At 41.2% G+C, this 23,330-nt stretch overlaps 1 protein-coding gene and 1 long non-coding RNA gene across 3 annotated transcripts in view; one reads left to right on the top strand and one right to left on the bottom strand.

Moving 5' to 3' along the window:
• Positions 1–23,330, bottom strand: part of LOC139578867 (storkhead-box protein 2-like) — a 58,905-nt gene that overhangs the window by 19,844 nt on the left and 15,731 nt on the right. Inside the window, exon 1 of one of the 2 annotated variants that reach the window (XM_071406978.1) lies at positions 20,656–20,839. The exons of the other annotated variant lie outside the window; for it this stretch is intronic. Within the exon in view, the coding sequence (XP_071263079.1) occupies positions 20,656–20,839 (184 nt within the window). Of the gene's footprint in view, positions 1–20,655; positions 20,840–23,330 lie in introns of those variants that run through there. 2 annotated transcript variants of the gene reach the window in all.
• On the top strand, positions 20,889–22,577 carry LOC139578870 (uncharacterized). The gene is made up of 2 exons (XR_011675632.1): positions 20,889–21,020; positions 22,318–22,577. It is a non-coding gene; the product is annotated as an uncharacterized lncRNA (long non-coding RNA).

Below are 23,330 nucleotides of genomic sequence, written 5' to 3'. Positions count from 1 at the left end.
GCTGAAATCAGTGGTTATACATTGTGCTAACGTAGCATCTTTTTCCCAGAATGTGCGGATATTTTTCTAAAACTCACCTATTCTGACCAAATAACTATTCATAAACATGACTAAAAAATACATGTTGTATAGGAAATGATAGATACACTAGTTCTTAATGCAATCGCCGTGTTAGAATTCTAAAAATAACTTCATTACGACATCCAGCTTATGTTATAGCGAGAGCGTGTTCGACAGATATATGAAATAGCATCATAAAATGGGTCCTACTTTTGATGATCTTCCATCAGAATGTTGTACAAGGGGTCCTTTGTCGTGAACAATCGTTGTTTGGTTTTAGAACGTCCTCTTCTCCAGTCAATTAGCACAGAAAGCTAGCAAAGTAGCGCGAAGCTCTCCTTCCTGAACAAAGGCACACAACGCAACACGCCTAACGTCCCGAAAAAATTTCAATAATCTAATAAAACTATATTGAAAAAACATACTTTACGATGATATTGTCACATTTATCAAATAAAATCAAAGCCGGAGATATTAGTGGTCTATAACGACAGCTTTCCAGAAGGCAATCCCAGGCTCCTTCTCGCGCTTTCCAGAAAACAGGAAATGGGTGACACGTCATGCCAAGAGCTTTTATTCCACCTCAGACCAAGATAAACACTCCATTTCTTCTCTCACTGCCTATTGACATCTAGTGGAAGGTGTATGACGTGCATATATACTAATACGTATCAAGCCCATTTATAGGCAGGCCCTAGAACAGAGCATCGTTTTCAGATTTTCCACTTCCTGTTCAGGAAGTTTGCTGCAAAATGAGTTCTGTTTTACTCACAGATATAATTCAAACGGTTTTAGAAACTAGAGAGTGTTTTCTATCCAATAGTAATAATAATATGCATATTGTACGAGCAAGAATTGAGTACGAGGCCGTTTAAATTGGGCACGATTTCCCCCCAAAGTGAAAACAGCGCCCTCTGTCCTCAACAGGTTAAAGATTAATATTTCTAATAAAAGTATTATTATATTGTTGATTGACTATGGTTTTCCAAATCTCCCAACAGTGCTATTTGTATGGTTCATTTAAGATAAATGTTGTGATTTTTCAGCCATTCCTGTACCTGTGACCAGAAACAAGCTGCATAGGGGCAATAACAAATAAATCAAATGATCTAATGATTCTGTCTCTTAGTAGCAAAATCTGCAGAGCTGAGATGGTTGTATGACCCATATACATCACATTCTGTTTGTGGCAAGAATTTTGTATAATAATTTAAATTGAAAAACTTTTTTTTTAACCAATCATTGTATCAGTGTATCAGTTCATAAAACCATGTGCCACAGAATCAGCACATCAGGGAAAAAATATTTTTCAACCTCTATGGCACTATGTTCAACATTTTGGTCATCAAGTAAAACTGATATTTTTCCTTATTTATTAAAAAAAAATTGTTGCCAATTTTGGTCTTTATTAACTTAAAGGGTAAACAAACAAGTTCCCTACCTTTTTCCCCTTCCACTTGCCTCCTCCATTTTTGTGGTAATGCTGCAATCAGTTTGTTGTAATGTTGGATAGAGCAAACATTTCCATATATGTTTGTTTACTGCACATGTGACATAACTCCACCTTTCTTATTCATAATATAATTGACAAGATAATTCCTTTTTTTATATATAAATATATTTTTTTATTAATTAGCATTATTTGAATTTAACAATATTATTTGTTGTAATATTTGTTCTGTCTTTTCTGGAGTATGAAACTGGAATTAGAACTGGCTGTCCATGGCTTGTTTTTAGAAAGGGCGGTATTTTGAAAAAGGTTCCATTTTCAATTAACTGAAAGTGAGAGGTTGTAATCTGGATAAAAGGTAAAAAAGGGGTGAGTCATTCTTACTAATCTACTGGAGAACTAGTTAAGGTTTAAGTATAACTTCTGTATGACTGATGATTCTAGTGGGAGGTTTAATTAATTAATATACAGTCCCAGTCAAAAGTTAGCACACAGCTTCCCTTTCAAGGGTTTTTCTTTATTTTTACTATTTTCTACATTGTAGAATAATAATGAAGACATTAAAACTATGAAATAACACATATGGAATCATATAGTAACCAAAAAAGTGTAGAAAAATCTAAATATATTTTAGATTTCAGATTCTTCAAAGTAGTCACCCTTTGCCTTGATGACAGCTTTGCACAATCTTGGCATTCTCTCAACCAGCTTCATGAGGAATGCTTTTCCAACAGTCTTGAAGGAGTTCACACATATGCTGAGCACTTGTTGGCTGCTTTTCCTTCACTCTGCGTTCCAAATCATCCCAAACCATCTCAATTGGATTGAGGTCGGGTGATTGTGGAGGCCAGGTCATCTGAGGCAGCACTCCATCACTCTCCTTCTTGGTCAAATCGCCCTTACACAGAAAGGAGATGTGTTGGATCACTGTCCTGTTGAAAAACAAATTATATTCCCACTAAGCGCAAACCAGATGGGATGGCGTATCGCTGCAGAAGGCTGTGGTAGCCACGCTGGTTAAGTGTGCCTTGAATTCTAAATAAATCACTGACAGTGTCACCAGCAAAGCACTCCCACACCAATTCCTCCATGCTTCACAGTGGGAACCATACATGCAGAGGTCATCCATTCACCTACTCTGCGTCTTGTGTTTTTTGGCCCAAGCAAGTCTCTTCTTCTTATTGGTGTCCTTTAGTAGTGGTTTATTTGCAGCAATTCGACCATGAAAGCCTGATTCACGCAGTCTCCTCTGAACAGTTGATGTTGAGATGTGTCTGTTACTTGAACTCTGTGAAGCATTTATTTGGGCTGCAATTTCTGGGGCTGGTAACTCTAATGAACTTATCCTCTGTAGCAGAGGTAACTCTGGGTCTTCATTTCCTGTGGCGGTCCTCATGAGAGCCAGTTTCATCATAGCGCTTTTCTTTTTTTGCGACTGCACTTGAAGAAACTTTCCAGAATGAGTGACCTTCATGTCTTAAAGTAATGGTGGACTGTTGTTTCTCTTAGCTTATTTTAGATGTTCTTGCCATAATATGGACTTGGTCTTTTACCAAATAGGGCTATCTTCTGTATACCATCCCTACCTTGTCACAACACAACTGATTGGCTCAAACTCATTAAGGAGAGAAATTCCACAAATTAACTGTTAACAAGGCACACCTGTTAATTTGAATGCATTCCAGGTGACTACCTCATGAAGCTGGTTGAGAGAATGCAAAGAGTGTGCAAAGCTGTCATCAAGGCAAAGGGTGGCTACTTTAAAGCATCTCAAATATATTTTGATTTGTTTAACACTGTTTTGGTTACTACATGATTCCATAGGAGTTATTTCATAGTTTTGATGTCTTCACTATTATTCTACATTGTAGAAAATAGTAAAACATTCAGAAAAACCCTTGAATGAGTAGGTGTGTCCAAACTTTTGCCTGGTACTGTATATTTAAAAAATGCCCCCCTGAACACATAAGTAAATAGGTAAACTGGGATATGACTAAATAATTAGCAATTTTCCCACAAATAGACAGGTATTTACCTTTCCATGGTAGAAAGATATTTTTTTGCTAACTTTTAGTTCAAATCTGTTGTAGTAAGTTCCTTTATTTCTTTAGGGATATGAATACCGGGTATGTCCACTTCACCATCAGACCATTTTATTGGTAAACTACATGGTAAAGTTGCACTTTTTAACAATCCAATACGTAAAATGGTACAATTATCATAGTTCGGTTGTAATCCAGAGATTTTAGAAAAATTATCTACATCCTCGTTGAGGCTGTGCAGGGATCCAAATTGTGGATTTAAGAGGAAATTTCAGTTGTCAGCGTGAAATGACACTTTTGTTTTTAAGCTCTGGATTTCTTTTTTCATAATAATAGTGTAAAATTAACAGCTGTACAGAAAGACTTGTGTGAGGGCCAAATTGCAGAGTGGGAACTTCTTGATGCAATTAAAGTCACCCATTCGACAATGTAAGCACATATGGACGTGAGTCACTTAGGATAAAAGCGTCTAATTAATGACATTATATATATATATTTATACACACCAGAGGAGGAAGGGGAGAAAAATGTAAATAGTTCATCATTAAAAAATGTATCCTTTTTAGATAAAACTATACCAAGTAATTTATTAAAAACACACTATTTTGCAATGGTCTACAGTAGCCTCAACAGCACTCTGTAGGGTAGCACCATGGTGTAGCCGGAGGACAGCTAGTTCCCGTCCTCCACTGTTACTTACTTAGCTAGCAAATGCAGCTAGCTAGTTTAGCCTACTCAAACGTCCGGTTCAAACCGAGAAGGATGCTATGTTACCTAGCTGGCTATGGCTATTCAACACTGGAACTCTTCCAAGTTAAGGTAACCTTTTGGTTGGATTAATTTATTGCCAACGGGGCCCGCATGTGTAACTGTTTGCTAACTGTACTGCATGAATGTAGGGGTTTACTAAGGCATTAGTTTTAGTAGCTATGTTGACTTGACGTTAGCTAATATGGTGACAACGATGTAGGATGTGTGTAGCAATGTGGTTATGCTATGAAGGTTTGGCTTGGAAAGGTTTTTTCACCTGGTCACAGACAGCTGATGTGTTGTGTACTCAAGTCCAGAAGCAAACGGCAAAGGTGAGAGGAGGTGAGCGCATAGATGTGAGAAATAATTATCCAATGATCAAAGGGATCATGCTGTTTGTATGTGGCGGCTATGAAAGTGATCTGTGTCTGCGTGTGATCAGCGGTGTATTCACTCCGCCGATTCTGTTCAATTTATTTTTGTTAAACGGAAGCAAACGTAACAAAACGTGGATAAACATAGCTGAATTTGTTCAATAGAAACTCTTGTTTGCAACTGTTGGACTAATGGTTACACCCTAGATCAGCTAGATGCAGGCAAGAGTGTGTGAGGCAGTATTGAATGTGTTGATGTCTGTCACCTTGATTACTCAAATTTCTCTCGACCTGTGCACCTACATTGTACACTTTCATTCATAGGCTAGGTTGTAGCAAACTCATGATGGTTATAGGGAGAATTTGAGTATCATGTAGTAGCCTAAACCTATCAATGTTACATTGAGCTGGGTGAATGGAATATAAATGTCATCCAATGTGCTGTAATAGAAATAAGGCCATGCTCATAAAAAAAAAATATCGTCCTCCCTCATCTTAAACGGCACCGACCGCCACTGATACACACTGAGTGTAACCAACTTCATATAGCCACACAGAAGAAAGACACAGACACCCACACTTCAGATTGACTTTTTATCTGTAGTAAAATATATCAAACAGTGATGACAGGCATTGACAGTACGGTCACAGCCACATGCTCACTGCTCTCAGAATATCTCTATCAGACTGAATGCACAAAGTGATCGCATAGTATAAATGCGTTGTGTTTAGAAAATAACAAAAATACAGTAAGACATAACTGCAGTAATAGATATCAAACAGTGATGACAGGCTGGTCACAGCCACATGTTCACTGGTTAGGTAGGACAGGATATATCTTTTAGATAGGAGCAACAGTAATGATACATGCCCTCAATCTGAAGTGCAATAAATCCATAAATACAGGACACAAGTACAACCCTTTTTATATAAACCTTTTCAGGTAGTAAGAAAATAAACATTCACTTAATATTTCAATAAAGAAGTCTTTAATTACCAATAAATCACCTGCTAGCAATAGCTAGCGTGACATTACAGTGCACTGACTGACGGTGCTAGTTAGCTCGTCATTAACATGGCTAGCTCCTGAGTGGCGCAGCAGTCCCGAGTGTGCTCCCGAGTGGCGCAGCGGTCTACGGCACTGCATCTCAGTGCTAGAGGCGTCACTAGAGATCTGGTTCGATTCCAGGCTGTATCACAACTGGCTGTGATTGGGAGTCTCATAGGGCGGCGCACAAATGGCCCAGCGTCGTTAGGGTTTGGCCAGGGTAGGCCGTCATTGTAAATAAGAATTTGTTCTTAACTGACTTGCCTAGTTAAATAAAAGGTTAAAAAATATATATATATTGCTAAGCCAGCAAACACTTGGTTAACTTGCCGAAATAGGCTTTAAATACATTAACGGCAACATAAATATATGCATAGTCACATTCGCTATTGACCTTGGGATATATGAACCAGTTTTCAAAAGACACTATTGTGTTAAACAGTTTTTATGTAGAAAGGGAGACACAAACCTGCTCTCAGAATATCTATATCAGACTGAAGAGCAGGCAGACCAACTTTCCAAATAGGGGAGAAGCACTCAAAACCCACTAGCTGTTCTTTCAAGGAAAATAATACAAAAAAGTCTGAAGACCCCTTGTGTTGCCCACCTTACTACAGTGGCAGTAAATATTTCTATGAATTCGACAACACATAATAAACGGAAACTTGATTAATAGCACACCTTTTTCTGAAGTGAATGGTTTCACCCACTACTCTGCCACGAATGGTGGTGTTCTTTAATATTTACATTGGCGCAGCGCGAGCGAGGTTGATGGAAACTGTACATTTTCACTTTGTCACGAGTATACAAAACATTGAGGACACCTGCTCTTTCCATGACATAGACTGACCAGGATAATCCAGTTCAAAGCTATGATCCCTTAGTGTAGATGAAGGGGAGGAGACAGGTTAAAGAAGGATTGATAAGCCTTGAGACAATTGAGACAGATTGTGTGTGTGCCATTCAGAGGGTGAATGGGCAAAACAAAAGATTTAAGTACCTTTGAACGGGGTATGGAAGTAGGTGCCAGGCACACCGGTTTGTGTCGAACTGCAACACTCTGGGTTTTTCACGCTCAACAGTTTCCCGTGTGTATCAAGAATGGTCCACCACCAAAAGGACATCCAGACAACTTGACAACTACTAGCACACAGCACAGACCCCCATGCAGACCCCACAAGATATGTCACCAGAGGTCTCTTCACATTTCCCAAGTCTAGAACAGACTATGGGAGGCGCACAGTACTACATAGAGACATGACTACATGGATCTCTATTCCACATCAAGTAACTGATGCGAGAAGTAGAATCAAATTTAAAAACAGATAAAAATACACATTACGGAACAGCAGGTACTGTGGAGACACACACACAGGTACAGACACAGGCGTACGCTCACAAATGCTAGTGCATGCACTCTACACACACGTACATTGTAATACTGTTATATGGTGGTATTATACATTTTGTATTGTAGATATGTAGTGGTGTAATAATGTTTTATTATGTACTGTTTTATATTTTGTTTTATATGTGTTTGGACCCCAGGAAGAGTAGTTGCTACATTGGTAGCAGCTAATGGGGATCCCTAATAAATACAAATAAATACAACTGTGGGAAGCATTGAAGTCAAAATGGGTCAGCATCCCTGTGGAACGGTTTTGACAAGTTGTAGAGTCCATGACCCGACGAATTGAGCCTGTTCTGAGGGCAAACGGGACGGATGCAACTCAATATTAGGAAGGTGTTCCTAATGTTTGGTATACTCCACGTATATATAGTCCAACAATAAATACTATGTATCCTTGGTGTCGCACATACAGTATCAGCAGCCCAATGATATATTGGAAATAGACCAAATGTTTGTGGGACTGTAACCATGTTTTCATCCAACCATTTTTATGCGAGTCAAGTACGTGTCAGGAAAAAAACAGGCCTGATGGAAACAACAAGTTGTCTGTAAACTTCCCTAAATGTCGACAAAACAATAAAACGTTCAACAGGGAGGAACAATTTTTTTGGTCAGTGAAATAGATCATGCGACAATAGCAGTGGAAAAGCTTTTTGGCGCAATTGTTGATATAATAACTGTCAAGTAAACTACAGTCATGTGATGCTAAGTGGTCCTCTGACTACTTGGAAAAGAATGCACAGTTTATTAGGCTACAGATTAAATAAATGATGATGAACTTCCCATGGTGGTGAAAGTGCACAGTGATGAGCTTGATGCTCATTTCCAATAAATATGCTTCAGTCTGGTTTTAGACCCCATCATAGCACTGAGACTGCACTTGTGAAGGTGGTAAATGACCTTTTAATGGCGTCAGACCGAGGCTCTGCATCTGTCCTCGTGCTACTAGACCTTAGTGCTGCCTTTTACACCATCGATCACCACATTCTTTTGGAGAGACTGGAAACCCAAATTGGTCTACACGGACAAGTTCTGGCCTGGTTTAGATCTTATCTGTCGGAAAGATATCAGTTTGTCTCTGTGAATGGTTTGTCCTCTGACAAATCAACTGTACATTTCGGTGTTCCTCAAGGTTCCGTTTTAGGACCACTATTGTTTTCACTATATATTTTACCTCTTGGGGATGTTATTCGAAAACATAATGTTAACTTTCACTGCTATGCGGATGACACACAGCTGTACATTTCAATGAAACATGGTGAAGCCCCAAAATTGCCCTCGCTAGAAGCCTGTGTTTCAGACATAAGGAAGTGGGTGGCTGAAAACTTTCTACTTTTAAACTCGGACAAAACAGAGATGCTTGTTCTAGGTCCCAAGAAACAAAGAGATCTTCTGTTAAATCTGACAATTAATCTTGATGGTTGTAAAGTCGTCTCAAATAAAACTGTGAAGGACCTCGGCGTTACTCTTGACCCTGATCTCTCTTTTGACAAACATATCAAGACTGTTTCAAGGACAGCTTTTTTCCATCTACGTAACATTGCAAAAATCAGAGATTTTCTGTCCAAAAATTATGCAGAAAAATTAATCCATGCATTTGTTACTTCTAGGTTAGACTACTGAAATGCTCTACTTTCCGGCTACCCGGATAAAGCACTAAATAAACTTCAGTTAGTGCTAAATACGGCTGCTAGAATCCTGACTAGAACCAAGAAATTTGATCATATTACTCCAGTGCTAGCTTCCCTACACTGGCTTCCTGTTAAGGCAAGGGCTGATTTCAAGGTTTTACTGTTAACCTATAAAGCGTTACATGGGCTTGCTCCTACCTATCTTTCCGAGTTGGTCCTGCCGTACATACCTACACGTACGCTACGGTCACAAGACGCAGGCCTCCTAATTGTCCCTAGAATTTCTAAGCAAACAGCTGGAGGCAGGGCTTTCTCCTATAGATCTCCATTTTTATGGAATGGTCTGCCTACCCATGTGAGAGACGCAGACTCTGTCTCAACCTTTAAGTCTTTACTGAAGACTTATCTCTTCAGTAGGTCATATGATTGAGTGTAGTCTGGCCCAGGAGTGTGAAGGTGAACGGAAAGGCTCTGGAGCAACGAACCGCCCTTGCTGTCTCTGCCTGGCCGGTTCCCCTCCACTGGGATTCTCTACCTCTAACCCTATTACAGGGGCTGAGTCACTGGCTTACTGGTGCTCTTTCATGCCGTCCCTAGGAGGGGTGCGTCACTTGAGTGGGTTGAGTTACTGACGTGATCTTCCTGTCTGGGTTGGCGCCCCCCCTTGGTTTGTGCTGTGGTGGAGATCTTTGTGGGCTATACTCAGCCTTGTCTCAGGATTGTAAGTTGGTGGTTGAAGATATCCCTCTAGTGGTGCGGGGGCTGTGCTTTGGCAAAGTGGGTGGGGTTATATCCTTCCTGTTTGGCCCTGTCCGGGGTTATCTTCGGATGGGGTCACAGTGTCTCCTGACCCCTCCTGTCTCAGCCTCCAGTATTTATGCTGCAGTAGTTTGTGTCGTGGGGCTAGGGCCAGTTGGTTATATCTGGAGTACTTCTCCTGTCTTATCCAGTGTCCTGTGTGAATTTAAGTATGCTCTCTCTAATTCTCTCCTTCTCTCTTTCTTTCTCTCTCTCGGAGGAACTGAGCCCTAGGACCATACGTCAGGACTACCGGGCATGATGACTCCTTGCTGTCCCCAGTCCACCTGGCCTTGCTGCTGTCCCAGTTTCAACTGTTCTGCCTGCGGTTATGGAACCCCTACCTGTCCCAGACCTGCTGTTTTCAACTCTTAAATTATCGGCTATGAAAAGCCAACTGAAATTTATTCCTGATTATTATTTGACCATGCTTGTCATTTATGAACATTTTGAACATCTTGGCCATGTTCTGTTATAATCTCCACCCGGCACAGCCAGAAGAGGACTGGCCACCCCTCATAGCCTGGTTCCTCTCTAGGTTTCTTCCTAGGTTTTTGCCTTTCTAGGGAGTTCTTCCTAGCCACCGTGCTTCTACACCTGCATTGCTTGCTGTTTGGGGTTTTAGGCTGGGTTATTTGTACAGCACTTCGAGATATTAGCTGATGTACGAAGGGCTATATAAAATAAACTTGATTGATTGATTGATATGAAGGGTCTTAATTTGTGTTTAGCTGCCAATTGAAAAATCAATATTATGTTGATTTTATCAATAATCTCATCATGTACCCTCTGCAATATATCTGTGAGCTGTTGGCAAGAGTGCAAGTGCCAAGGCCAGGGTGGGCAAATTTGACATTTATCGCAAGGCTTTTTATGGCAAAACCATTGACAGAATAAAACAAAGAAATTATGTTTTTTATTTGATCAATTAAAAGTTATAGGACAAAGTATATAAGACATTACACACAGCTTGCTATTCGCAACAAAACAGTTTGATGGAAACACACCACTGCTGGTAAATGCACATATCTTTTTGTGGATGGAAACCAAGCTAGTGATGAAAACTGGTAGAACGTATCTTCACCATATTAGCTACACTTCCACCCACGTACCAAAAAGACCCCACCATGTCGAATGAACAAATTCTGTCGACATTTATAAAATTGTACCGGCATTTCCTGTTGTTTCCATCAGCCCATCGTGACTTTTTTCACGCGTCAGGTAATTCATCCACATGAAATGGTTGGATGGAAACCTGGTAATTGAGGCTAACACAGGTCCAATGACGAAAACAGGGCAGTTAAGCTTTGCATTCATTCATTTATTCTTGCCGGACAGGACACCAGTGTTCCTATTATTCACCTGTCACATTTTACAAAATTTCCTTAATTTTTATGATGCCATCTAGAATTTACAGCTTCTCGTAAAAGCAAAATAACTTAATTTGGGTTCTTGCACTGGGTTCTTGCATTGTCATTAATAAGTACATTAACAATGACAACTCTGCTGCCTGTATACAGTCCATGTTTGAAGAATGCAGAGAAGAGAGAGCTATTAGTGCTTCCATCTCTCAAGCTCCTCTCTGCTACCCTTAATACAATCATCCTGAGGAAATCCTACAGAGGTTAGTCAGTGATGTCAGCATCTGGGATGATCAGAATGAGGGTGATTATTTTTATCCTCGTTCAGTATATGAATGTGGAGCGAGACAACGAGATGAGTAGCTCAAACTGTCACACGAATCCTTCATTGATATACTGTATATTGAATATTTGAATGAACGTTCGAGTTGCACGTAACTGTAATTAGGATTTGGCCCGAAGTGAGTAACAGAGAGAGAGAGAGAAAGAGATATACAGTACCAGTTCCAGAGGCTTAAGAGGCATCATCTTAGTGGCTGACTGATTTTCTACAACTCAAACAGCTGACAGGAGGCAGGGAACAAGGGCTTACTCATGCGCAGCCTTCTCCCTCTCCTCTATACGTATTACTACATAGAGGGCTGGCTAACACCGCAGCACTACCGTGGCCTGATTTCTCTACCCACGCCTCAACTGCAGCTGGGGCCCAGGTCCACACGGTCCTAGCCAAGAATTGAGCCAGAAATAACATTTAGCCTTCAGATGCTTTTAGAAACCAGACCCAGCTCTACTTCACAAAGACAAACAGACAGCCAAATGTTAAAATGTGTTTGCTAGATTACAAGCACATCTGCTTCTGCAGTGCATTCAGAAAATATTCATATACCCTTGACTTAGTCCTAATTGTATTGTGTTACAGCCTGAATTCAAAATTTATTAAATAGACTTTTTAGAAATGTTTGCATTTGTCACGCCCTGACCTTAGATATCTCTGTTTTTCTATATATTTTTGTTAGGTCAAGGTGTGACTAGGGTGGGTACGCTAGTTTTGTATGTCTAGGGTTTTTGTATGTCTAGGGGTTTTGTATGTCTAGTGGTTTTGTTATGTTATGCTATGTTGGCCTGATATGGTTCCCAATCAGAGACAGCTGTTTATCGTTGTCTCTGATTGGGGATCATATTTAGCCATTTTCCTCGTTTGTGTTGTGGGATCTTGTCTACATCGAGTTGCCTGAGTGCACACCTGTAGCGTCATGTTTCGTTTTGTTCTTTTGTTAGGTGAGTTTCAGTTGATTAAAATTATGTGGAACTCTACTCACGCTGCGCCTTGGTCTCATCTTTACGACGACCGTGACAGCATATGTATAAAAAAAAAGTATACAGAAACATCTCATTTACATGTTAGTTTCAATACATGTTAGATTCACCTTTGGCAGCGATTACAGCTGTGAGTCTTTCTGGGTAAATCTAAGAGCTATGCACACCTGGATTGTACAATATTTGCAGATTATTATTTACAAAATGTGTTAAATTGGTTGTTGATCATTGCTAGACAGCCATTTTCAAGTCTTGCCATTTAAGTCAAAACTGTAACTAGGCCACTCAGGAGCATTCAATGTCGTCTTGGTAAGCAACTTCAGTGTATATTTGGACTTGTATTTTAGGTTATTGTCCTGCTGAAAGGTGAATTTGTCTTCCAGTGTCTGTTGGAAAGCAGAATGAACCAGGTTTTCCTTTAGGATTTTGCCTGTGCTTAGCTCTATTCCATGTATTTTTATCCTAAAGAACTACCCTAATCCCTGCCGATGACAAGCATACCCATAACATGATGCAGCCACCACCATGCTTGAAAAATGAAGAGTGGTACTCAGTGATGTGTCATGTTAGATTTGCCCCAAACATAACGCTTTGTATTCAGGACATAACGTTCCTTTCTTGGCAACTGTTTTAGCCGTTTTACTTTAATGCCTTATTGCAAACACGATTCATGTTTTGGATTTTTTTTTTTATTCTGTACAGGCTTCCTTTTCACTCTGTCATTTAGGTTAGTATTGTGGAGTAACTACAATGTTGTTGATCCATCCTCAGTTTTCTCCATTACACTCTAACTGTTTTAAAGTCACTATTAGCCTAATTGTGAAATCCCTAAACAGTTTCCTTCCTCTCTGGCAACTGAGTGACTGGGTGTATTGATACACCATCCAAAGTGTAATTAATAACTTCACTATGCTCAAAGAGATATTCAATGTCTGTTTTTTTTACCCATCTACCAACCAACAAGTTCCCTTTGTGAGGCATTGGAAAACCTTCATGGTCTTTGTGGTTGAATCTGTGTTCGAAATTCACTGGTTGACTGAGGGACCTTACATATAATTGTATGTGGGGTACAGAGATGAGGTAGTCATTCAAAAAAATATTGTCAAACACTATTATTGCACACAGAGTAAGTTCATGCAACTTAAGGGCCCCCCTAGGGCCCCCCTAGGGGAGTGTCCTCAGCCCTCTGCTGTACTCCCTGTTCGCCCACAACTGCGTGGCTTTGCACGACACCAACTCCATCATCAAGTTTGCTGATGACACCACGGTTGTAGGAATGATAACCAACAACCACAAGTCAGCCTATAAGGAAGTGGTAAGTGAACTGGCATTGTGGTGCCAGGACAACAACCTCTCCCTCAACATCATAAAAAGGAGTTGATTGTTGACCTCAGGAAGCAGGGACCATGGGCCGATCCACATCATCGAGACTGCAGTAGATAGTCATCAGTTTTAAGTTCCTCTGTGTCCACATCAGAGGACTTGACATGGACCAACAACACCACCACTCTTGTCAAGAGGGCGCAACAGCGCCTCTACTTCCTAAGGAGGCTGAATAAAATACTACTACTGCACCATCGAGAGCATCCTGAACGGTTGCATCATGTTCTGGTACGGGAATTGCTTTGTCTACGACTGCAAGGCCCTCCAGCGGGTGGTGAAGACGGCCAAGTACATCAATGGGACCGTGCTTCCACCCATCCAGGACATCTACTCGACGCGGTGTCTGAGAAAGTCCCACAGCATCAAGGACCCCACACACCCCAGCTACGAGCTGTTCACTCCCTTACCGTCGGGTAAACGGTATCGGAGCATGAGGTCTGACACCAACAAGCTCAGAGACAGTTTCTATCTACAAGCCATCAGACTGCTGAACACTTGAACTGGACTGACCACCTGCACTGACTCGCCGCACCTTAGCACACACGCACTCACCCACCCACACAGACACTCACACACACATTCATGCTATACACACACACACACATCACAACTGATGCTTCCAGACTTGTATTTTTATTGCTAAATACTGCAAACTTTTAGCACTTGTCCCCCAATCCCCAAAACACGTGTAAATATTGTGCTATAAATTGTGCCTTCCTGTACTATACTTCTGCTTAAAATGTTTTCCATTCTACTGAGCCATTTACTTTACGTTTGTATTCTTATCTTTTATTATTGTTGTTGCATTGACAATAAAGAACCTGCTAGTAAGCATTTTGTTGGACGGTGTATACCATGTGCATCCTGTACATAAGACTAATAGAGTGGGTGAAAATTATGGGATCAATATCAAGCCAAATGTATTCGCAAATGTAAATCACCAATCCACAAGTAATAAATCACTTTCCACAAATGTAAGTCACTTTGATCCCATAGAAAATGGGACTAGTATAGTTATTATTTCCTCTATGATTTTGTGTACTTTTCAAATTCTGAATCAGCTAACAACAATCAGTTGATGGGTGGAGAAACCCTGTCAAAGCTATGATTCTCTAAAAATGTAAGTCTTACGAAATTGCTGTGAGTAAAGGCTGATTATCATATGTCACTTCTTCAAATGCATCCTGTTACATGTCATTAATTATTCAAGTACTATCCAATGAGATTCATAGTTGTTCATAGTTAAAAATGACTTATTTTCACCTACCTAATTGCTAGTTTGGCTTTCTGTTTCTACAGGACGTCCATGTAAATTGATAAATGGTTGAAATTAAGTTGGTCCACCCTGGCTTTTATTGGGCAGTTGATTTTTGGGATGGCCTTGATTTGGACCAAAAATAGTTATCAATGCTTGGTCCATTTAGTCCCAAATGGACTGGCCTTGATTTGACACATTGAACATGATTACTGCCAGTTCAGAAGATTTTAAAATGCTAACAGAAGTGCAATAATAAATATTCCATACTTTAATCTCTCTAAAGTTGAAATGTTTAAATGTTCACTTACATCTTAAACTGGATGTCAATAGGAATTCCGGCAGAGTCGTCATTATAACGTCCGTAAAATATGTACAGTTGAAGTCGGAAGTTTACATACACTTAGGTTGGTCATTAAAACTCGTTTTTCAACCACTCCACAAATATCTTGTTAAAAAACTATAGTTTTGGCAAGTCGGTTAGGACATCTACTTTGTGCATGACACAAGTAATTTTTCCAAAAATTGTTTACAGACAGATTATTTCACTTAGAATTCACTGTATCACAATTCCAGTGGGTCAGAAGTTTACATACACTAAGTTCACTGTGCCTTTAAACAACTTGGAAAATTCCAGAAAATTATGTCATGGCTTTAGAAGCTTCTGATAGGCCAATTGACATAATTTGAGTCAATTGGAGGTGTACCTGTGGATGTATTTCAAGTAGAGATCGACCGATTAATCGGAATGGCCGATTAATTAGGGCCGATTTCAAGTTTTCTTTTCACCTTTTATTTAACTAGGCAAGTCAGTTAAGAACACATTTTTACTTACAATGACGGCCTAGGAACGGTGAGTTAACTGCCTTGTTCAGGGGCAGAACGACAGATTTTTACCTTGTCAGCTCGGGGATTCAATCTTGCAACCTTACGGTTAACTAGTCCAACGCTCTAACCACCTGCCTCTCATTGCACTCCACGAGGAGCCTGCCTGTTACACGAATGCAGTAAGAAGCCAAGGTAAGTTGCTAGCTAGCATTAAACTTATCTTATAAAAAACAATCAATCAATCATAATCACTAGTTAACTACACATGGTTGATATGACTAGTTTATCTAGTGTGTCCTGCGTTGCATATAATTGATGCGGTGCGCATTCGCGAAAAAGGTACCTAACCATAAACATAAACATCAATGCCTTTCTTAAAATCAATACACAGAAGTATATACTGTATTTTTAAACCTGCATATTTAGCTAAAAGAAATCCAGGTTAGCAGGCAATATTAACCAGGTGAAATTGTGTCATTGCTCTTGCGTTCATTGCACGCAGAGTCAGGGTATATGCAACAGTTTGGGCCGCCTGGCTCGTTGCGAACTAATTTGCCAGAATTATACGTAATTATGACATAACATTGAAGGTTGTGAAATGTTACAGGAATATTTAGACTTATGGATGCCACCCGTTAGATAAAATACGGAACGGTTCCGTATTTCACTGAAAGAATAAATGTTTTGTTTTCGAGATGATAGTTTCCGGATTCGACCATATTAATGACCTAAGGGTCGTATTTCTGTGTGTTATTATGTTATAATTAAGTATATGATTTGATAGAGCAGTCTGAACACTACAGCAGTAGGCACCAGCAGGCTCGTAAGCATTCATTCAAACAGCACTTTCGTGCGTTTTGCCAGCAGCTCTGCTGTTTATGACTTCAAGCCTATCAACTCCCGAGATTAGGCTGGTGTAACCAATGTGAAATGGCTAGCTAGTTAGCAGGGTGCGCACTAATAGCGTTTCAAACGTCACTCGCTCTGAGACTTGGAGTAGTTGTTCCCCTTGCTCTGCATGGGTAACGCTGCTTCGAGGGTGGCTGTTGTCGATGTGTTCCTCGTTCGAGCCCAGGTAGGAGCGAGGAGAGGGACGGAAGCTATACTGTTACACTGGCAATACTAAAGTGCCTATAAGAACATCCAATAGTCAAAGGTATATGACATACAAATGGTATAGAGAGAAATAGTCCTATAATTCCTATAATAACTACAACCTAAAACTTCTTACCTGGGAATATTGAAGACTCATGTTAAAAGGAACCACCAGCTTTCATATGTTCTCATGTTCTGAGCAAGGAACTTAAACGTTAGCTTTCTTACATGGCACTAGTGCACTTTTACTTTCTTCCCCAACACTTTGTTTTTGCATTATTTAAACCAAATTGAACATGTTTCATTATTTATTTGAGGCTAAATTGATTTTATTGATGTATTTTATTAAGTTAAAATAAGTGTTTATTCAGTATTGTTGTAATTGTCATTATTACAAATAAATAAATAAAAATCGGCAGATTAATCTGTAACGGCATTTTTGGTCCTCCAATAATCGGTATCGGTGTTGAAAAATCATAATCGGTCGACCTCTAATTTCAAGGCCTACCTTCAAACTCAGTGCCTCTTCGCTTGACATCATAGGAAAATCAAAAGAAATCAGCCAAGACCCGAGAAAAAAAATTGTAGACCTTCACAAGTTTGGTTGATCCTTGGGAGCAATTTCCAAACGCCTGAAGGTACCACATTCATCTGTACAAACAATAGTACGCAAGTATAAACACCATGGGACCATGCATGGGGACAAAGATGGTACTTTTTGGAGAAATGTCCTCTGGTCTGATGAAACAAAAATAGAACTGTTTGGCCCTAATGACCATCGTTATGTTTGGAGGAAAAAGGGAGAGGCTTGCAAGCCGAAGAACACCATCCCAACCATGAAGCACGGGGGTGGCAGCATCATGTTGTGGGGTGCTTTGTTGCAGGAGGGATTGGTGCACTTCACAAAATAGATGGCATCATGAGGAGGAAAATTATGTGAATATATTGAAGCAACATCAAGACATCAGTCACGAAGTTAAAGCTTGGTCGCAAATGGGTCTTCCAAATGGACAATAACCCCAAGCATACTTCCAAAGTTGTGGCAAAATGGCTTAAGGACAACAACGTCAAGGTATTGGAGTGGCCATCACAAAGCGCTGACCTCAATCTCATAGAAAATTTGTGGGCAGAACAGAAACAGCGTGTGCGAGCAAGGAGGCCTACAAACCTGACTCAGTTACACCAGCTCTGTCAGGAGGAATGGGCCAAAATTCACCCAACTTATGGTGGGAAGCTTGTGGAAGGCTACCTGAAACGTTTGACCCAAGTTAAACAATTTAAAGACAATGCTACCAAATACTAAATGAGTGTATGTAAACTTCTGACCAACTGGGAATGTGATGAAAGAAATAAAATATTAAATAAACCATTCTCTCTACTACTATTCTGACATTTCACATTCTTAAAATAAAGTGGTGATGCTAACTGACCTAAGACAGGGAATTTTTACTCGGATTAAATGTCAGGAATTGTGAAAAACAGAGTTTAAATGTATTTGGCTAAGGTGTATGTAAACTCCCGACTTCAACTGTATTTTAAACTATTTCACATAGAACTGAAAATGAACGTGGCTTAAATGTCAGACAAAGACGCCTTTTTATTGTATTGTCAACTATATTTTGCTTAGTGGACAGGAACCACCAGGAACTTCTTTGAATTCTTTAGAAATGCATCCTTCCTTGTTTTCTGGAGGTACACACAAATGTAGCTGTCAGCAAGGTACCATCCTATTACTTTCACAGATCCAACCAATTCACGTCTGTGATTACTTCAAGGAAGGTAAGAACGAAGTATTCATATAGGGTACAGTTGTAATCGATCCAGAGCATCCCAAACATGCTCAATGGGTGACATGTCTGGTGAGTATACTGTACAGACCATGGAAGAAGTGGGACATTTTCCGATTCCAGGAATTGTGTACAGATCCTTGCAACATGGTGCCGTAAAGTATCATGCTGAAACATGAGGTGATGGCGGTGGATGAATGGCACGACAATGGGCCTCAGGATCTCGTTACGGTATCTCTGTGCATTAAAATTGACATTGATAAATTGTTTATAGTTTCTGCCTGCCCATACCATAATCCCACAGCAACACAGGGCACTCTGTTCGCAACGCTGACATCAGCGAACTGCTCGCCCACACGATGCCATACATGCTGTCTGCCATCTCCCCAGTACAGTTGAAACCGGGATTCGTCTGTGAAGAACACACTTCTCCAGCGTGCCAGTGGCCATCGAAGGTGAGCATTTTCCCACTGAAGTCGGTTACAACGCCAAACTGCAGTCAGGTCAAGACCCTGGTGAGGATGATGAGCATGCAGATGAGCTTCCCTTAGAAATCCCTGCAGAAATTATTTGGTTGTGCAAACCCACAGTTTCATCAGTTGTACAGGTGGCTGGTCTCAGACGATCCTGCAGGTGAAGAAGCTGGATGTGGAGTTCTTGGGCTGGCATGGTTACATGTGGTCTGCGGTTGTGGGGCTGGTTGGACATACTGCCAAATTCTCTAAAACAACCTTGGATGCAGCTTATGGTAGAGACATTAGCATTCAATTCTCTGGCAAAAGCTCTGGTGGACATTCATGCACTCAGCATGCCAATTGCATGCTTCCTCAACTTGAGACATCTGTGGCATTTTGTTGTGACAAAACTGCACATTTATTGTCCCCAGCACAAGGTGCACCTGTGTATCGATCATGCTGTTTAATCAGCTTCTTGATATTCCACACCTGTCAGGTGGATGGATTATCTTGGCAAAGGAGAAATGGTCACTAACAGGGATGTAAACAAATTTGTGCACAACATTTGAAAGAAATACGCTTTTTGGAACATTTCTGTGATCTTTTATTTCAGCTCATGAAACATGGGAGCAACACTTTACATGTTGCGTTTATATTTTTGTTCAGTATAGGTCGCTGATGTTGGCTAATAAATTAGCTAGCTTGTCAAGCAGTCAAGCAAGGAGATCATGTAGCTAGTTAGTCTGTGATGAAACATCACAACTTAAACAAGTCAAACTCCAAGGTTAGAATGTTTTTATATTTCATGCCCAAAACATCTCTATAATGAATTGTATTGCACAACAATGATTTGGTTTTAAATTATTTTGAGATGACTTCTACATTAAATTTAAAATATGCTAAACGGGGGAGATTTTTTTTCATCCGAAAATGTTTTGTTTTTTAAATTGGCTGTTTAAACAAAAGCAACGTAAAAATAAAACCTTTAAAACGTACCATGGTGTCATTAAAAACATTGACCATGAACTACATTATTGATTATACCCCATTTCACAGTCCTATCTGACACTTCACACAACAATACCAGATGGACAAGCATCTCACAGAAATGTGCATGCCATATGGATATGCAGATCACTCACACCTCAACCCATGATTCAAGGGGAAAGAAAAATCTGTGATGGGAGGGTTTCAAAGATTTAGCTCCAACAACATCCCATTGCTTACTATTTCAGCCCTTGGTTGTACTAAAATCCTAATATTACCATTTTAATTAATAAATAACCAACCACCATAATGCGGTTGGTTATTCCAATATTGGAATAACCAATATTCCAATATTGTCTTTACCCTTTTACTATGTCACTTCAACTTTTTTATGTTTTATTTCACAAGCATTACAGAACACAGACACTCACAAACTCAACCCTTTGTCATCACATATTCCATATCCATAGAAACCCAATAGTAGCCTTGGAAAAATGTGATCTTGGAAGAAACCAAGACCTTTACTAACCCTCACGTACAACTTCACACATGCTTGCCAACATCTGACAAGATGGTGAATTAGGGATGGTAGTGGTTGTGGTAGGGGCTGCTGTCAGACTCACCTGGCATTTGGTAGCCCCTGGGGGGACCTGGTGAGATGTGGGGTGGAGGAGGGGGAGTGTGGTGGTGTTTCTGCTGGAGACGGAAGTCCTTCTCGCTCCGGGAGCGAGTGCGCTCCGGCAGCCGCTCGGACAGGTCCGAACTGGGCCAGGCCTGCCGCAAATTGGTGCTGCGGGTCTTTTTCATAGCGACCCCAGGGGCAAGCGGCTTGCCACGGGGCTACTACTGTGTTCGGGGGGAGGCCAACCTGAGGCTTAGTGCCTCCCCCACACCAGGCTGCATCACATCCGGCCGTGATTGGGAGTCCCATAGGGCGACGCACAATTGGCCCATCGTCGCCCGGATTTGGCCGGGGTAGGCCGTCATTGTAAGTAAGAATTTGTTCTTAACTGACTTACCTAGCTAAATAAACCTTAAATTTAAAAATTGTAAAAATCATCAGGGATGCCCGGTGCAAGGGATCAGGCGAGAGACATGACAGAGGACCAGCGTGCACGCTTGCATACACACACACGCACGTTCTCATTTACAGGCAAACTACTACAGCCGCCCCTCAATTCAGACTGCGGTGGATTGGCATCTGCTGCGTTTTCCCAGGCTGATCCATTGCGGCGGAGGCGGTGATGGTTGCACGAGGCATCACCCTTTTTTTATGTCAGCGATCAGTCCAAACCACCATTTGTAGCATCCCTGTTCGCATGCGTCGGGAGGCACATTACGTAGCCGCTATGCTGCGGGAGGGGAGGGGATGGCAGGGGTAAGGATGAAGGAAATGGGGCATGGGAGGCAGGGAGAGAGAATGGCGAGGAGAGAAGGAGGTGTGGGAAAGGAAGGTTGGAGGGGGGTTGGTTCAGGTGAATGGTATTTTTTTGGGTGGAGGGGGAAGAGAGGGGTAGAGAATCGGCAGCTTAGCTGTCGAGGCTCTTCTCCACAATAGCTCAATTCACCATGGGAGCTATAGGGCTCGCTCGGCCGAGCCCCGGAAAACAAAAGAGCCCCCCCTTTGAGGAAAAAAGGAGAAAGAATAGCGCCCTTTATCCTGACCTCCACAGAAAAACTCTATAGATTGCAGAGTGTAGCGGAGGCCAAATCCACCACGCAAGACCCGCTCGTCCTCGACGACACCACACCGAGAAAGGGTGGGGAGAGAAAAAAAGATGGAGCGCATAGAAATAAAACAAATCCCAGAATAGATATCCTCCTCCTCTCTCGTGAAAATCCAATACGAGAATCCAATCCTAAGAGGCTCGTTGGAGCATCCATTCATTCAACCGACAGGGCTGCAGCTAACTCCAGTCAACGGCCAATGTCTTTCAACGCTAACCACCGCAGCTGCCACTGCTCCCAGAACCTCAAGAAAGGGTGTGTGTGTGTGCGTGCGTGCCCACTGTGCGAGATTCTGCGTGAGCATGCGTGTGTCTGTGTCTGGGTGACTGAGACAAGGGGAGGGGTAGGGGAAGCAGAGAGCGAGTGAGAGAGAGACCGAGGACACAAGTATAGTGGAGAAGAAGAAAAAAAACATCCACACACACAAAAATGCAGCAGCCACATGTGTCCTGCAAGCAATTTATTAAGGGACTAATGATGAGAGCCTCTGGCTGAGTGTTTTTTTTAACCACCCCCCTCGCTCTTTCTCTCCATCCCTCTCTAACTCTCTCTCTCAGCTGTGCAGTGCCACTGCAGGAAAGGGGGCTGGATAAGCATGAGACCATCTCCCCCTCTACCCTCTTGAGACATGTCCCATGCTAATTGAGGAACTGTTCTGCATTACATGCAACTGAACAACCCCCAAAGCTTGGCTCCGCCCCCAGCTTCTGGCCCAGCCTATGAAAGCTCTGCTGTTAGATGAAATGGTTCAAATGATTAGCCCCTCTATATTACCACTGTATAACAATGAATGGTATTAAATAATACAACAAAAATACCATCAAGGATTTGATTCATCAATATTATTTTCATTTAACCTTTATTTAACTAGGCAAGTCAGTTAAGAACAAATTCTTATTTTACAATGACAGCCTACCCCAGCCAAACCCAGACTACGCTGGGCCAATTGTGCACCGCCCTATGGGACTCTCAATCACAGCTGGTTGTGATACAGCCTGGAATTGAACCAGGGTCTATAGTGATGCCTCTAGCACTGAGATGCAGTGCCTTAGACCACTGCGCCACTCGGGAGCCCCTACTTACATTGATTTCACATTTCTTATTTCTATTCAAAACCGCATATAGTTTTACTTGGCTTACAATTGTTAAATGGGCTCCTGAGTGGTGCAGTTGTCTAAGACACAGCATCTCAATGCAAGAGGAGTCACTGCAGTGCCTGGTTCAAATCCAGGCTGCATCACATCTGGGTGTGATTGGGAGTCCCATAGGGCGGTGCACAATTGGCCCAGTGTCGCTGGGGTAGGCCATCGTTGTAAATAATAATTTGTTCTTAACTGACTTTCCTAGATAAATAAATAAAAAATTAAACAACAGGGATTCTTCCTTCAAATGTCATGCTTAGGACTTCTTTCCCCTATTCCCACTTGTGAGTGATTCCACTAAAGACAACTTAAAGGTGTCATCACGATCATACAGTAAGACCTCATCTACATTTATGTAGCCTACAGAAGCCAATTTTCTTGTATTTAATAAATGTTGTAGTTCAACAACAATGTTTGGTAGACCAGTC

This window comes from Salvelinus alpinus, chromosome 6 (assembly GCF_045679555.1).
Source record: "Salvelinus alpinus chromosome 6, SLU_Salpinus.1, whole genome shotgun sequence".
Taxonomy (NCBI): domain Eukaryota; kingdom Metazoa; phylum Chordata; class Actinopteri; order Salmoniformes; family Salmonidae; genus Salvelinus; species Salvelinus alpinus.
This window is presented reverse-complemented; position numbering and strand designations above follow the sequence as displayed.